Source organism: Zalophus californianus, chromosome 12 (genome assembly GCF_009762305.2).
Source record: "Zalophus californianus isolate mZalCal1 chromosome 12, mZalCal1.pri.v2, whole genome shotgun sequence".
Lineage (NCBI taxonomy): Eukaryota > Metazoa > Chordata > Mammalia > Carnivora > Otariidae > Zalophus > Zalophus californianus.
Window position 1 is genome coordinate 21,123,206 of NC_045606.1, and position 14,530 is coordinate 21,137,735.

Consider the following 14,530-nt stretch of genomic DNA (forward strand, 5'->3'; position numbering starts at 1 on the left):
AGCTAGTGAGTCCAGTCACTCAGCAAGGCAAAAGAGCTTTATTATCTTATACTAGTCTCAATGAATTCTATAAAAATTTGCTATTTTTTTAAATGAAAACATGGTCTTTCTCAAAAGCCAATCATTAGTGCTCATCATGAAAGTAAAGTGATCTCAAAGAAAGTTATGGTTCCTACAGCCATAAGACAGAAGTTTTAGATCTATTAAAGAATGAGGACTAGTTCATATTATAGTGGCACCTAGAGTCTCAGACTACATCTCTTTTGATTGTTAAGAATTCTATATAGTAAAAGCAGAGTGGAACAAGAAAAACTACAAAAATGAGGAATATTTATAAAGAATATTTCAAAATATTTTTGTCAATGCTAAACGTTTATTTTTTTTTCAATATTTTATTTATTTATTTGACAGAGAGAGACACAGCGAGAGAGGGAACACAAGCGGGGGGAGTGGGAGAGGGAGGGAGCTCCCCGCTAAGCAGGGAGCCCGATGCGGGGCTAGATCCCAGCACCCTGGGATCATGAGCTGAGCTGAAGGCAGACGCCTAACCGACGGAGCCACCCAGGCGCCCCAATGCTAAACTTTTAAATATCAAAATATTTAGAAAACTCTAGCCTAAACAGAAATATTCCAAAGTTGTTAGAATATACAAAATGGACCTCTTACTTCAAATACTTTGTGGAATAAGGCAGAATATTTAAAAGGACTCAACTCAACCAAACAGGCATTACTAGCACAGTTTTCTACATTTTGGTTCTACCTATTTCATCTCCAATCACTAAAAACAATAAGCAAATCAACTCTTTGAGAGGGGTGGATCTTCGTAAAAGCCTTCTCGGCAATAAAGCACATGCCATGTGGTCTGTAATAACTATGTGTGCTTACTCTACTCTCAAGTTATGCAACTTCTCCACAAACCCCAGTGTTTGAGAAAATATACTCCTTTTCTTAGCTAGTAATTCTTCATTCTAGTATGTTCAGAAGAAAAAATAAGCTATCAATTACAGATGAACATTAGTTTATTTTTCTTCACTAAAAGAAATCTGATTATGGTTTTAAAGCACATATACTTTAACAATCCAAACAGAGCAATCAAATATCCTTAAAGGTTAAATTCTTTTTGTATTGGGGGGGGGTGGCAGGGAGCAGGAAGGAAGGAAGGCACTTGCTATTTGTAAACCACATGCTAAATGCTAATATAGTGATGAATAAAACATGATCCTTGCTCTTGAGGAGTTTATAATTAGGCAAAAATGTATGGGTCAATGGAAGGCCAGAGATGAGGAGAATATGCTTTAGCTGAGTATTGAAAAATTACTAAAAGTCAATGAGGTAAAGAAAGGTGGGAAAATCATTTTAAGAAAACTATCAACAGAATGATCAGTATAGTCAAAGGCTCTGATCAAGGACTCCAAAGTATAAAACAGGTAAGGATATATATGGGAAAGTAAGAGATTATGTAATTCTGGAAGGGAAAGCATAGGGTCCAAAGAGGGAAATGGAAAGTTAGGTACGTCATTCAGGCAATGGGAAAGGTTTGAATAAGAGAATGCCATGTTCAATGTGCGTTTCTCATAAACCACCACAGGCTACAGTAAGGAGGATGGATTTGAAGAAAGCAAGACTGGAAGCAGTTACTGTTAGAGTTGAAGCAAGAGATGACAAGAATCTGAAATAGAATAGTACAAATTAGAAAGAAAAAGATGGGATAGACTGAAGAAATATTTAGGTGATAAAACCTACTTAAACTTGGCGATTAATTAGATGAGTGGGATGTGAAAGAGAGAGGAATCTAGGATTACTTCGAGATTTCTAGCTTGGGGTGTTTGGTACATGGTAATATCAGAACTGCAAATGTAAATAAAGGAGGAGGAACACATTAGGGATGAGGTTTGAAGGAGGGGGGAAAGTAAGAGAAAAGAAGTTAGAAATGTTGGGTTTGAGATGCCTGTAAAGATCCAATTAGCTACATCTATCAAGCAGATGGGTGTGTAAGTCAGAAGTCAGAGCTAGAGATATAAATTTGAATTATCAGAATATAAGAGTAGTTAAGACTAAAAAGTATATAAGCTGCCCAAGAAAAAGAAAGAAGCAAAGGAACAATAAACAGGATGAAATCCTGGTGAATACCCCAAGGGGTGGAAAAAAGGAGGAACTCATAGAAATTTGAGAAAGATCAATTATAAATATAAAAAAATGAAAAAGATTGCCAGTGCCCACTAATATTTTATGCTTTTTCCTGCCTTAGAATACTGCTAAATTCTCAATCTCAGCCTCTTGCGGTTTGATAAAGTCATTTAAAATATTCTGGCTAGGGACACCTGGGTGGCACAGTTGGTTGGGCATCCAACTCTTGATTTCGGCTCAGGTGATGATCTCAGGGTTGTGAGATTGACCCTGCCTCAGGCTCCGCACTCAGTGGGTAGTCTGCTTGAGACTCTCTTTCCCTCTCCCTCTGCCCCTCGCCCCTCAATCCTGTGTGTACACACATGCTTTCTCTCCTCTTGAATAAATAAATCTAAAATAAAATAAAATATTCTGGCTAAAAATATATGGCAGAATCAGCTTAGTTTCTGAAATTTTTCCCATCAACCTCTGATCTCTCTTCCTTTGGTGGAAGCTTGGAAGCCACAAAACAAAAATGGCAGCATCACCTTTACAGAGAGAGCCAAGTCCATCTAAGAAGCTGAGTCCAAATACTGCATGTATCACATGTCTAAATCCTGAAAAAAAAATTTATGCTGTCTGTACCACAAAGCAAGCAGTAATTCCTTTCTAGTATTTATATAAAAAAGTTTGAAGTGTCCAGAGTCAACATTAACATAACATTATCATATGTCAAAATGATAATCAAACCAAAACTTTACAACAGACTTAACAATAAATCCTAGAATTTAAACAAAGCATTTTCATGAACTTCATGAAAAGTTCTATTTAATCCAATAAAAGCTTTTCTTTTGAAATTTTATATTATTTCTGACTTCCTAAATTCACATGGCAGATGTACAAATTCATCAGTGACTACATGTCATTTCTTAAAGCAAAATGGGAATTTATTTATGAAATTCTGATATCAAAGTTATCAACTGTGCTTGTATAGCTAATGGAACTTTTATTTCTGTGAGTTTCTAAAATCCAAAGTAGTAAAGCACAGAGAAAATGAGAGAACTAATACTCAGCAATTTATTTATCAACGTATATTCCCAAAGAACCTAGCATAAGACCCTAAGTTACATGGGGAATCTAAATATTTAAAGTGCACTTTTGGGCGCCTGGGTGGCTCAGTCATTAAGTGTCTGCCTTCGTCTCAGGTCATGATCTCAGAGTCCTGGGATCAAGTCCCACATTGCGCTCCCTGCTCGCTGGGAAGCCTGCTTCTCCCTCTCCCACCCCTCCCACTTATATTTCCTCTCTCGCTGTGTGTCTCTCTCTGTCAAATAAACCAAAATCTTTAAAAAAAAAAAGGCAATAAAGTGCACTTTTATTCATCACTTATTCCAAATAATAACATAAGTTGAATATAAAATGCTAAAACAACGGTCATGAGTATGCCTACATATTAAAAACTCATTAATTGTTTAAATTATATTATAAGTAAAAACCAACCCCAGCAAACCATTTCAAGGAAGCTTCTGTTTCTCTCTAAAGAGTCAGGAGACTACATATATTTATATTTTAAAAACATATTTAGTAGAATACATATACGTGTATGTATATCTTACATATACATGTACAGAATTCTTTTAAAATAAATACTCAAATAGCAGAATATAATAAAATATAATTCACATAGAATCTAATTTTTGATAATTTAGAAGAAAATCAAGAGAATAAACTGTTGCAAAATTTTATACCTAAACACAAACTATCCAACTACCTATTCTATTAGATTGTCAGTGCCAGAACAGTACAGAATATTTGTTGGATCATGAATAAAGTAGTTTCTTTTACATTAGAAGGCACACATACTTAACAGGTATGATTCAACCAACCTTACAAATAGTAAGTATTACCAATTAACTTTACACATTTTCTTACCTAGAAAATATAGTTAACTATGCTTAAAAATTCCATTTGGAAAAACATTTGGATAGATTTTTTCTTTTCTACACATAGGAGTCAATTTGGAAGGTCAGAAAAGACATATTACTGCTTTCATTATCCCTTTTACTGGGCATCCTCTAAGTACTTAGCATTATGTTGGGTATTGGTTTGCCATCAGGGTATATAAACAAAGACAAAATATAAACAAGATATAAACTTCATGCTCTCTCTTCCTTTCATAGAAACCTTAGAAACCATACACTGAAGATAGCAGCAGCACTTTTATGGAATGAATTCAATATCTAAATATCTCCATGGAGGTAAGCTGAACCTGAACACTATACAGAACATCCACATTTTTTGCCAGATGTCATAAGGCATAACAAGTATTACTGAAACTGGAGTTTACAATATAGAACATAGCTGAAGCAGTCCATCTGTGCTGTAGCACTGTCTGCCTAGAGAAAACATCTCTAGAGCATGCCAGGAGGCCCTCAAAGCAATGATGGTATTTGGGTTCACCCTGGCCATTACACAGATTTGTTTGAACACTGTTTAAAACATCTCCTGGAAGGTCAAGAAATCTGGACCAAATCCTTGCTCCTCCACTAATTAACTTGTAATTGAGAGCAAACAATTAGACATTTTTAAGTTTTGTTTCTTCTTTTGTAAACAGCTAATTGTCCATTAATTGAAAGGGGCTAGCCCACTGAGGCCCTCAATACATGTTTGCTTTCAACTTGCTTTCAAACCATCCACCTACCAATACCAAAACCCCGAACTCATATACTTGGTAAATCTATCAAAAGACAGGTATTGCCATCATATTTGTGGTTAAAAAAAATGGCTTTTTACAACATCTGTATGTTGGGTTAAAAAAAAATCTACTTGAAAAAAAAATCAGCTTAAGCCTTGCTTAAGAAAAAGGAAGCCAAACTAAATAAATCCTGGACAGGCAGGTCTTAGAATGCATATATTTCCCAAATCTGTTTTCTATAAGTCAGATGTTTAGAGGTAGTGACATATTTCCCCATAAAACAAGTTTTAAGATTCCCAAGCCAGCTTGTTTAAATATAGCCAAAATATAATTTGTTTGATGACCATCACCATTTAGAACAAAGAATTCACTGCAATATATATTCAAAGTTCCAGCTTGGGATGATCCCTGGAAGATACCTCTCCTTACTAAAATCCCTGTAGCTAGAACATAGGGACTTCCTTTCTTTCACTAGCCCTGACTCTGATCTTCTCACCTACTAGGCTGTAGGGCTAAAACATTACCTATTCTTCTGTACCCATCCCACCTCCAAACTCCAGTAGCATGTTCACATAATGACAAGGATGTCATCAGGACACCCTTAGGGCAAGGATGGAAATAGGGGTGCATGGTAGAGGCAAGAAACTTAGGCTTGTCTGAAGGGTTATTAAAAAGTAGGCAGGCACTGGTGTGACTAAGAAATGAGGAGGGTTTCTTATGGACCTCTCTTTTACAAACTTACTACTACTGAAAAATCAAAGCAGAGTGTGGGCCAAAGACCAGACGGGGAAAGCAGGGTTGAACAACAGGGAAGCTTTTCAACAGTGGCAAATGGATCAAATTTTCCCTTCCCTTACTTCTTCTCATTGCTGTACCAGTATTACAAAAAATGAAGACAACGAATTCTTTAAGGATAGGGATCACCTCCTGCCCAACTATGTATCCTTGGTGTCTGAAAATCTGGCACACAGTAGGTGATCAATGTATGTGTTGAATGAATCAATAACTATAACTGCAGTGAATGCTGTAATTCATCATCTAGAACTTCTCCATACCTGAGGGTTTATTTTCCCAGCTCATGGGAGTACTGCTGGCAGACAGCCCTCAGCTGTCAGCCCTCTTAGGGAATTGCCTCAGCTGAAAAGAGTCATCTTGGCCTAAGATCATACTCCTTTCTGGGGCATCTTGCATCTAACGATTGGGGATATAAAGGTCCAGCTTTCCTCACCTCGACTTCAGACAATTCTGAGGATGATCCCAGCTTCAGAGCTCTCCCCTTGGGGTTACTAAGGCTGCATCACAGTCCAACTTCTCCAGTGGAAATTTGGCTTCCTTCCTTTGCATGGCGTTGGTCCCAAGACACCTCCCTAGTAAATGTGCTGCACTCTGATTTCCATTTTAGAGTCTGCTTTCAAGAAACCCAACCTGAGACTACAGCCCAAAGAGGATCTAGGTCTGACCCAAATTTAAACCGCCCAAGGAAAGGTATCTGACTTCATATTAAAGGTCAGTAAATACAAAAGGCTTTACAAAGGCTAAGGAATGAATTCTTTTATCCCTAGCAACTTGTTTTCCATTTCATCACTTTAATCAAAATCAAGAGACCTAGAGTTTTGTTAAGGATTACTTCAAAAAAGTGCATCTGTTTACTATCATGTAAGCTATTAATGGAAAACTGTACCAAATTCAATTCTTACCTAACTTAAAAGAAAGCAAAAGAAATTAAACATTAATGGATTTAGTGTAAATATGGTATAAAACACTGCAAAGAACAGTGCTATTCTTTTTTTTTCTTAAGATTTTATTTATTTGAGAGAGAGAGAGCACAAGAGGGGGGAGCAGGAGAGGGAGAAGCAGACTCCCCGCTGAGCAGGGAGCCCGATGCGGGACTTGATTCTGGGACTCCAGGATCATGACCTGAGCCGAAGGCAGTCGCCCAACCAACTGAGCCACCCAGGCGCCCATGAAAAGTGCTATTCTTATCATAGGTGTTAATCAACATCTGACTTGGTAAGGAATTGCTTTTCTACTAAAAGCTACTCAATATATTAAGTACAGTACTTTTCACTGTCATTAACTGAAATGCAATGCTAGATAAAAGTCATTATTAAAATATGAAGAGTTACAAATTACCAGAACTATTCAAGGCCTAGCTGAGCAATAAATAAATAAATAAATAAATAACAAAGGAAATGCATTAAAAATCACAATTACTATTACCTTCAAATATAACAGCATATTTAATTTCTCACCAAAATAAAATAGCTTATGAGTCACTTTATGTTTTTTTAAAAAGATGATTAGTCTGCCATTAATTATTTAGAGGGCAGATCCTTCTTTGACTACAGAGAAATTAGAAATTTATGTTATATGGAATGGAGATGTATTAGGCTTCGTCATCTTACCATGAACACTTCCTAATGTAATATCTCCAGCAGCAGAAGATAGAAATGACGATTCTGTATAAAGATACTTGGCTTCCAGCAAACCATGTTCAGCAGTTATATTAACAGTACTTCCTTGCAGTTTATCTATGGTCACAGTCTATTAAGAGAAAAACTCAAAATCAGTTCATTATATGTGCTATGGTGAGCGCTGTGAATTGTGTAAGACTGCTGAATCACAGACCTGTACCTCTGAAACAAATAATACATTATATGTTAAAAAAAAAAAAAGAAGATAGCAGGAAGGGAAAAATGAAGGGGGGGAAATCGGAGGGGGAGATGAACCATGAGAGACTATGGACTCTGAGAAACAAACTGAGGGTTCTAGAGGGGAGGGAGGTGGGGGGATGGGTTAGCCTGGTGATGGGTATTAAAGAGGGCACATTCTGCGTGGAGCACTGGGCGTTATACGCCAACAATGAATCGTGGAACAGTACATGAAAAACTAATGATGTAATGTATGATTAACATAATAAAAAAAAATCAGTTCATTATAAAACAGAGACTGGTAAAAAACCAAAATGGTACCTACAGATTTAGTGGGCAACTACCTAAAAAGTTACTACCCAGTACACAATCACTTTACTGACTTTAATTCCCTGGCTCCCTGTGAGCAATAGTGTATTGTCTGTGGAATATGGAACAGACCCATTAAATTCCTTCGTTTATTTAGAGCTTCTTTAATTTCTCTTAATAATGTTTTATATTTTCTATATAGAATTCTTCAGCTTTTGTTACATTTATTCCTATTTGGTATTTTCTAAATGCTATTATAAAAGAACTCTTTTTTTAAACTTCATTTTATCTTAATTGGCTTTTGTATTTGATCTTAAATCCAACAACTTCACTAAACTCATTCACTAACTCTAATAATTTACCTGAATTTAAGAAAGCTTTTCTACATGCATAACTTGTATTGCCTGCAAGTGATAGTTTTATTATTTCCTTCCCAATCCTTATATTAATAGTTTTTCCTGCTCTGGCCGGCCTAACTATCTGGCTCAGGCCTCCAATTCAACAGTGAACAAAAGCAATGAGATAGTAAGCAACCTAATCTTATTCCTGTTCTCAGAGGGAAAACTTACAATATAGCATCTTCACTAAGATGTTTGCTATGGATATCCTTTAGATCCTTTGTATCATATCCCTTTTATTTCAAATTTGTTTTGTTGTTACAATTGAAATTATAAATGGGTTAATTTTATCTGGTTTTTTTTGGGGGGGGGCTACCAGATTTTCTCCTGTCATCTCTTAATATAGTGAATGCACTATTATTTCTACAATTTTTCCACATTAAATCTAATAATAAAATAGGTTTCTACTGAACAAAATGAAAAGAATTTTGTATATATTCCTCAGCTTCCCTATCAAAATTTAGCATGAATTTGTTTCAAATATTGAGCACAATGTAAAATGAAGAAATCTACTTAAGGATTCCAAATCATCTCTATCAAATTTTAAACATGTTTTATAAGCATCAAGTGAGTGTTTATACAAAATTGTTGACATAAAAACCAAATCACCAGGAAGGCATGTTACAGTTTTGCCCAGGATAAAGAAAGATCATTGCCCAGGTTTAAAGAGAGATCATTGTTTTTCAATACCTCATCAGCACAACACCAGTGTCATTCATTCCCAATATGTGCTTCAAAAACTGTTAAAAATTCAAAATACTATTTAATAAGAACTGAGTTTCAAGAATACTAAAATTTAGAAGTACAAAAAAAGAGAAAGAAAAGCACTCAGAGGTTCCACTGGGAAGCAAATTAGAATGACTTCGCCCTCTGGATTTGAAGTAACTTTTCAAACTTTTATTAAGCACATAATATACACCTAGCTGCTTCTTATCTACAGTTTCGTTTAAGCTGATTATGGATTCATAGGAATTTTTACTTTACATTTAGTTTCAATAAATCAGTCAAAAAAAGATATTTTACCTACATTCATTCAGATTTGTGAGAATACAAATGTTTTGCATTCCTCAGTGTTATAGTACAGATGTAAAATTCCTGAAAAATTTGTCTTTTATCTACAAAGTTTCTTCACAAAAAGCTGCTTTATGCATGGTTTCAAACTCACCAAGCATTTCCATTAAGCAGACAACAACTCTAGCTTTTTATAGATAATGAGGCTGGTTTAGGGGATAAAAAAAGATACATATTGAAAGAATATTTGAAAGTTGATTTAATTGGCAAAGGGGCACTTTTTTTTTTCAAAGATTTTATTTATTTGAGAGGGAGAGAATGAGAGACAGAGAGCACAAGAGGGAAGAGGGTCAGAGGGAGAAGCAGACTTCCTGCTGAGCAGGGAGCCCGATGTGGGACTCGATCCCGGGACTCCAGGATCATGACCTGAGCCGAAGGCAGTCGCCTAACCAACTGAGCCACCCAGGCGCCCCTGCAAAGGGGCACTTTTGATTAGATTCTCCCCAAAAGCAAATAAAGCCTTTAAGAGATTTTGTATGAGTATCTGGAAACGGTCAAGGATTTACTTTTTTCATTAAATACTAAATATTTTACCTCGTAGAAAACTAGAAAAATATCCTCCCTTGCTGCACCAAAGCAAATGAAAGCAAGTGAAAATATACCTTCCCCACTACAATAATATAGTTATTTTAGCCAATCATTCCATAAAATTAATTTCAAAGAATTTCAAAATTCACTGAGTACCACATATAATGCACTATGTCAGATACTAACTAGAAAAATTAAAGCTAGGACACCATAGTTTATAGCAAAATGCTGAGGCTCTTGCTTATAGTTATTAATGCTAATGGAGCAAATAGTCATAAACAGACTTTTTGGATTAAACTGTATAGCTTGCTTATTAACAGAAGTAGCTATTTAAAGAAAGATCAAAAAGTAGATCCAAAAATTAGTACCTTCTTGATAGAGATATTACTATAAATTTTCTTTTCTACACAAGAAGGAAAATTTTTCATAAGTTTAGTTATTATAAGTCAACATTATATATAATGAAAATCACACTTTAAGGAAGCATTGTGGCTTTGTAGCCCAAACTAAGAGAGGTCAACTGACAACTATGTCATCAGTTCATCCAAACATCAGAGGAAATGAATTTCTAACTTCTCTGTACCAAACTTAGGATACTAAAATTAATGATACTATTTAAAACAGCCACTCCATTTAAAATGACATATTAAAAATGCTGTTAAATGTTTACAGTACTCATTTGATTCTCACAATCTTGCTGAGGAGGAAAAAGAAACAATACCAACTTTATTTTATGAATAATGGAACGAGTCTCAGTAAAGTTAACTGGCAGATCTAGGACTAGTCATCTTTCCTGTGTTTCATTTACCTTTATCATCATCATTATAGTAAACACTGTATTAGAGTTAACTATGTGCCAGATATTGTTTTAAGTACTTAATCTGTATTAAGTGATTTAATCCTCATAACCCTCTGAGTTAAGTCCATTACTATTATTCCATTTTCCAGAAAACCAAGACACACAGACACTAAGTAACTTGTCTGAAGTTAAAAAGCTTAAGTGAGGGGTGCCTGGGTGGCTCATTTGGTTAAGCATCTGCCTTTGCCTTTGGCTCAGATCATGATCCCAGGACCCTGAGATGGAGCCCAGCTTCGGGCTCCCTGCTCAGTGGGGAGGCTGCTTCACCTTCTCCCTGCTTGTGTGCTCTCCCTCTCTCAAAGAAATAATAAATAAAATATTTAAAAAAATTTAAAAGATTTAAAATAATAAATGAATGAATGAATGAGTGAATAAATAAATAAATAGCTTAAGTGGCTGAGCCCGATTTGAACCCAGGTAGTCTGGTTCTCAGTTCTGTGCTCTTAACCAATTCATTATGCTACCTCTCAAGTATCTATAGCACACCTCTATGAAAGCTGTGTATTAAGAGTTCACATATATCATAAGCATTTATTTTATATAAAACCCCACAAACTTAGAAATAAGTTTTAAATATGAACAGTATATATAATATAAATAGAAATAAATATCCAGATTAATTCTTTAATAAAACACAAAACTCAATCAGGAAAGAAAAAAACAGTATAATAGAAAGTAGGAATAAATGAATATTCAATAAACCATGTAAGTTGGAACAAATAAATAACTTAATCAGTGGAAAAGGTGGCCAAAATGTTCAAAATAGCAAATAATTAAGAGATGATTTAAATTTTCCTTTGAAATGTTTATTTGAATGTCAATATAATATTTTCATAACTTAGATCATTTCAATTAACATAAGCCATCATTTAAAGGACAGTTTGAAGCAGCTGCAAAGTTGTCCAATTTCCCTTTTGCATTTCTAAGCCCACAACAATCTGAGGGGTGAAACTAAATGCCATCTTAAAAGAGCTGCCAGGTCGGCCAGGCAGTATCTTTCAATACTTTCCTAGTCTAATATAAAGGATGAATTTAAATATTTGGGCTTAAAAATCTCCCACAGGTTCTAAGACAAAGGTGATGGAAAATAAAAGTGACAATAGTAGAAACAATTACTGTTATAATCTACCTTGTTTAATCACGCCAACAATAATCTACCTACAAGGGTGCCTGGGTGGCTCAGTTGGTTGAGCGACTGCCTTAGGCTCAGGTCATGATCCTGGAGTCCCGCATCGGGCTCCCAGCTCAGCAGCAGGGAGTCTGCTTCTCCCTCTGACCCACCCCCTCTCGTGCTCTCTCTCATTCTCTCTCAAATAAGTAAATAAAATCTTAAAAAAATAATAATAATAATCTACCTACAAGATATACTTATAACTCATCCTCAACAATTACCTGAGAATAAAGCTCAGTAGAGAATCTAAATTTATAATGAAAGATTCTTGTAAATTGTGTAAATGTAAAATAAAAGGTGAACTAGGTCTTTCTCAAAGATTTAAAACATTATCCATAATGTTAAAAAAACTGTGACAATTTATACTTCAAAATTATAACTATATTCCTAATACTATGCTAAATCACAGAAAGCAACAAAAGTTAATTAAAAAATACAAACTATCTCAGGGCGCCTGGGTGGCTCAGTCGTTAAGCGTCTGCCTTCGGCTCAGGTCATGATCCCAGGGTCCTCGGATCGAGCCCCACATCGGGCTCCTTGCTCCGCAGGAAGCCTGCTTCTCCCTCTCTCACTCCCCCTGCTTGTGTTCCCTCTCTCGCTGTCTCTCTCTGTGAAATAAATAAAATCTTTAAAAAAATAAAAAATAAATTAAATAAAATAAAAAATACAAACTATACCATAGCAACCAAAATCTCTACGGATAATAAAAGCTTTTGGAGAGTAGCGATGCTATCTAATGGTGCCACCTTGTGGAAAATACTGGAGAAAGTTGAGTTTTGGAATTCAACCTTCAACTGTCCAAAGGAAAAGTAAACAGGTCTTGGAAAAATGCTCAAATAAATCTAAGACATAAAAAAAATTTAATCCTAAGCATGGCAGTAATACTCAATGATCAAGTTTAATCCATGATCATAAACATCCCTTCTGAACTTGGATTAAATATTTAATATTTAAAGATGTTATCAATTCCAAATAAATCAATACCTGTCAAAGGTATTAAATCACAAACTAAAATTTAAGTTGTGTAATACTTAATCACTTCAATTTCAAATTTGAATTTACTAATGAACTAAAGTGCCTTAAAAAGGAGAGAATGTTATGCTACAAATTTTGTAGAACCTACCTACAAACTGTGTAAGCCACCTTGAAGCAAAATTATAACTGCTAATAAAAAAAATTTCAATCTTACACTTTTATCTGTTGCACGAATATCTATATTTCCATAAACTGTTCCCAGACAGATCACTTTGCCTCCTTTTGTTTGAACACATAATTTTTGACTCTGAAAGACAAATACAAAAATATAGAGGAAAAGAATAAATTTGATATAGACTAATAAAAAAAATTCCAACATTTTATACATTTCTTCTTAAATAATAATAAAACAGCAAAAGGAACCAGGAATAAAACAGAAATGCACTGTTTGGAATAATAACATCAACTGGGAAAGAATATCAACTGCTGTTAAAGGGATTAAATAAGCCATCCGTACTCATTAGAGAAAGAGTAGCTTCACTGAAGAAGGGTTTGGGAATATAAGATCACTGTGACTGGCTAACTAAACATAAATGTTGAGGAAGATGATAATAATTACTATTACCATTCATCATTATTAATAATCATTAATAACAATAATAGTTACCATTACTTGACATTTTCTTTGTACCAAATACAGTGTTCACTACTTTACATGACTTATTTAATCTTCACAACAACTCAGAAATAAGTGTTATATTTTTCCAATTTTTAGAGGAAGAAATTCAAGAATCAGAAAAGTTAAATAACTATCAGATAACAGAAAATAACAAAATATAAACTAACAGAATCAAGGTCTGTATGATTTCAAAATCCACATTGTGGCTGGAGTCTTCTGAAGGATATATTCATACTTAGGGTACAGCCCACTGATTATATTAAACTTTCTAGCATATCACACCCCAGAAAATGGAACTCTGGGTGAAAATGTCTCAAGCACAAATAAAACAGCAGTCCCTGTTATCCTCCTCTGTCCAAAAAAAAAAAAAAAAATGTGTGTGGAGTGGTGAGGGGTCCTGGGGGGGTGGGGGGAGAGAAAGATTTGATTTCACACTTGGCAACTGTGGAAAAACTACCACAGGTCTATAAAAAATCAGTTTTTTCCCCCAAAGTAATAGCAATATAGCTGGATCCATGAAGAGATGATATTTTCCAGCTTCTGTTACCTCTGAGGGATTGCTAAGTTCTTGCCAACAGAATTTAAATGGAAATGCTCTGTGCTTTTAAGAAGAGTTGGTGTGCCTTCTTTATGCTCTGCCCCTTCCACCAGACGAGTGCAGATTACAGTAAGATTTTAAGAGATGGCAAAGCCAGAAGATGGAAAGAACCTAGAATCACTAAATAGAAGAGCCACCCTACACATTCAGACAAAAGAGAGAAATAAACTATAGTTGTACATGAGCCATTAGATGTTTGATCTATTTTCTAGAGTAGCTTGCTCTACCTTAACCATCACATACATCTTCAGTTCTGCCATAATCATTAAAAAAAAAAAAAAAGGTAAATAGCAAAGGAAGAGCAAAAGCACAGTCACCAACATCATGACCAGCAACAGCACAGAAGTGTCTAAATCGTAGGGAAAAATTAAATTCCAAACAACCATATACCTTCTGGTTGCTTTACTCAAGGGAAAAAATAGAAAAACCTTAGGCAAAAAAAGCCCAGGAATGAATTTCAAAAAATTTAGTGGAAAGGACAAAATGAATC

General features: G+C 35.1%; 1 protein-coding gene across 8 annotated transcripts in view; it reads right to left on the reverse strand.

The window, feature by feature from the left end:
• The window catches only part of FAM185A (family with sequence similarity 185 member A), a 69,813-nt gene that overhangs the window by 46,143 nt on the left and 9,140 nt on the right, over positions 1-14,530 (reverse strand). For 7 of the 8 annotated variants that reach the window (XR_003516637.2, XM_027574925.2, XM_027574921.2 and 4 more), the window contains exons 3-4: positions 12,978-13,070; positions 7,207-7,345 (exon numbers count right to left, since the gene is read on the reverse strand). Coding sequence is in view for 7 of the 8 variants with exons in the window: in XM_027574925.2 (XP_027430726.1) it covers positions 7,207-7,345; positions 12,978-13,070 (232 nt within the window). In the remaining variant the exon portion in view is untranslated. The remainder of the gene's footprint in view (positions 1-7,206; positions 7,346-12,977; positions 13,071-14,530) is intronic. The other variant, XM_027574920.2, reaches the window with a different exon arrangement.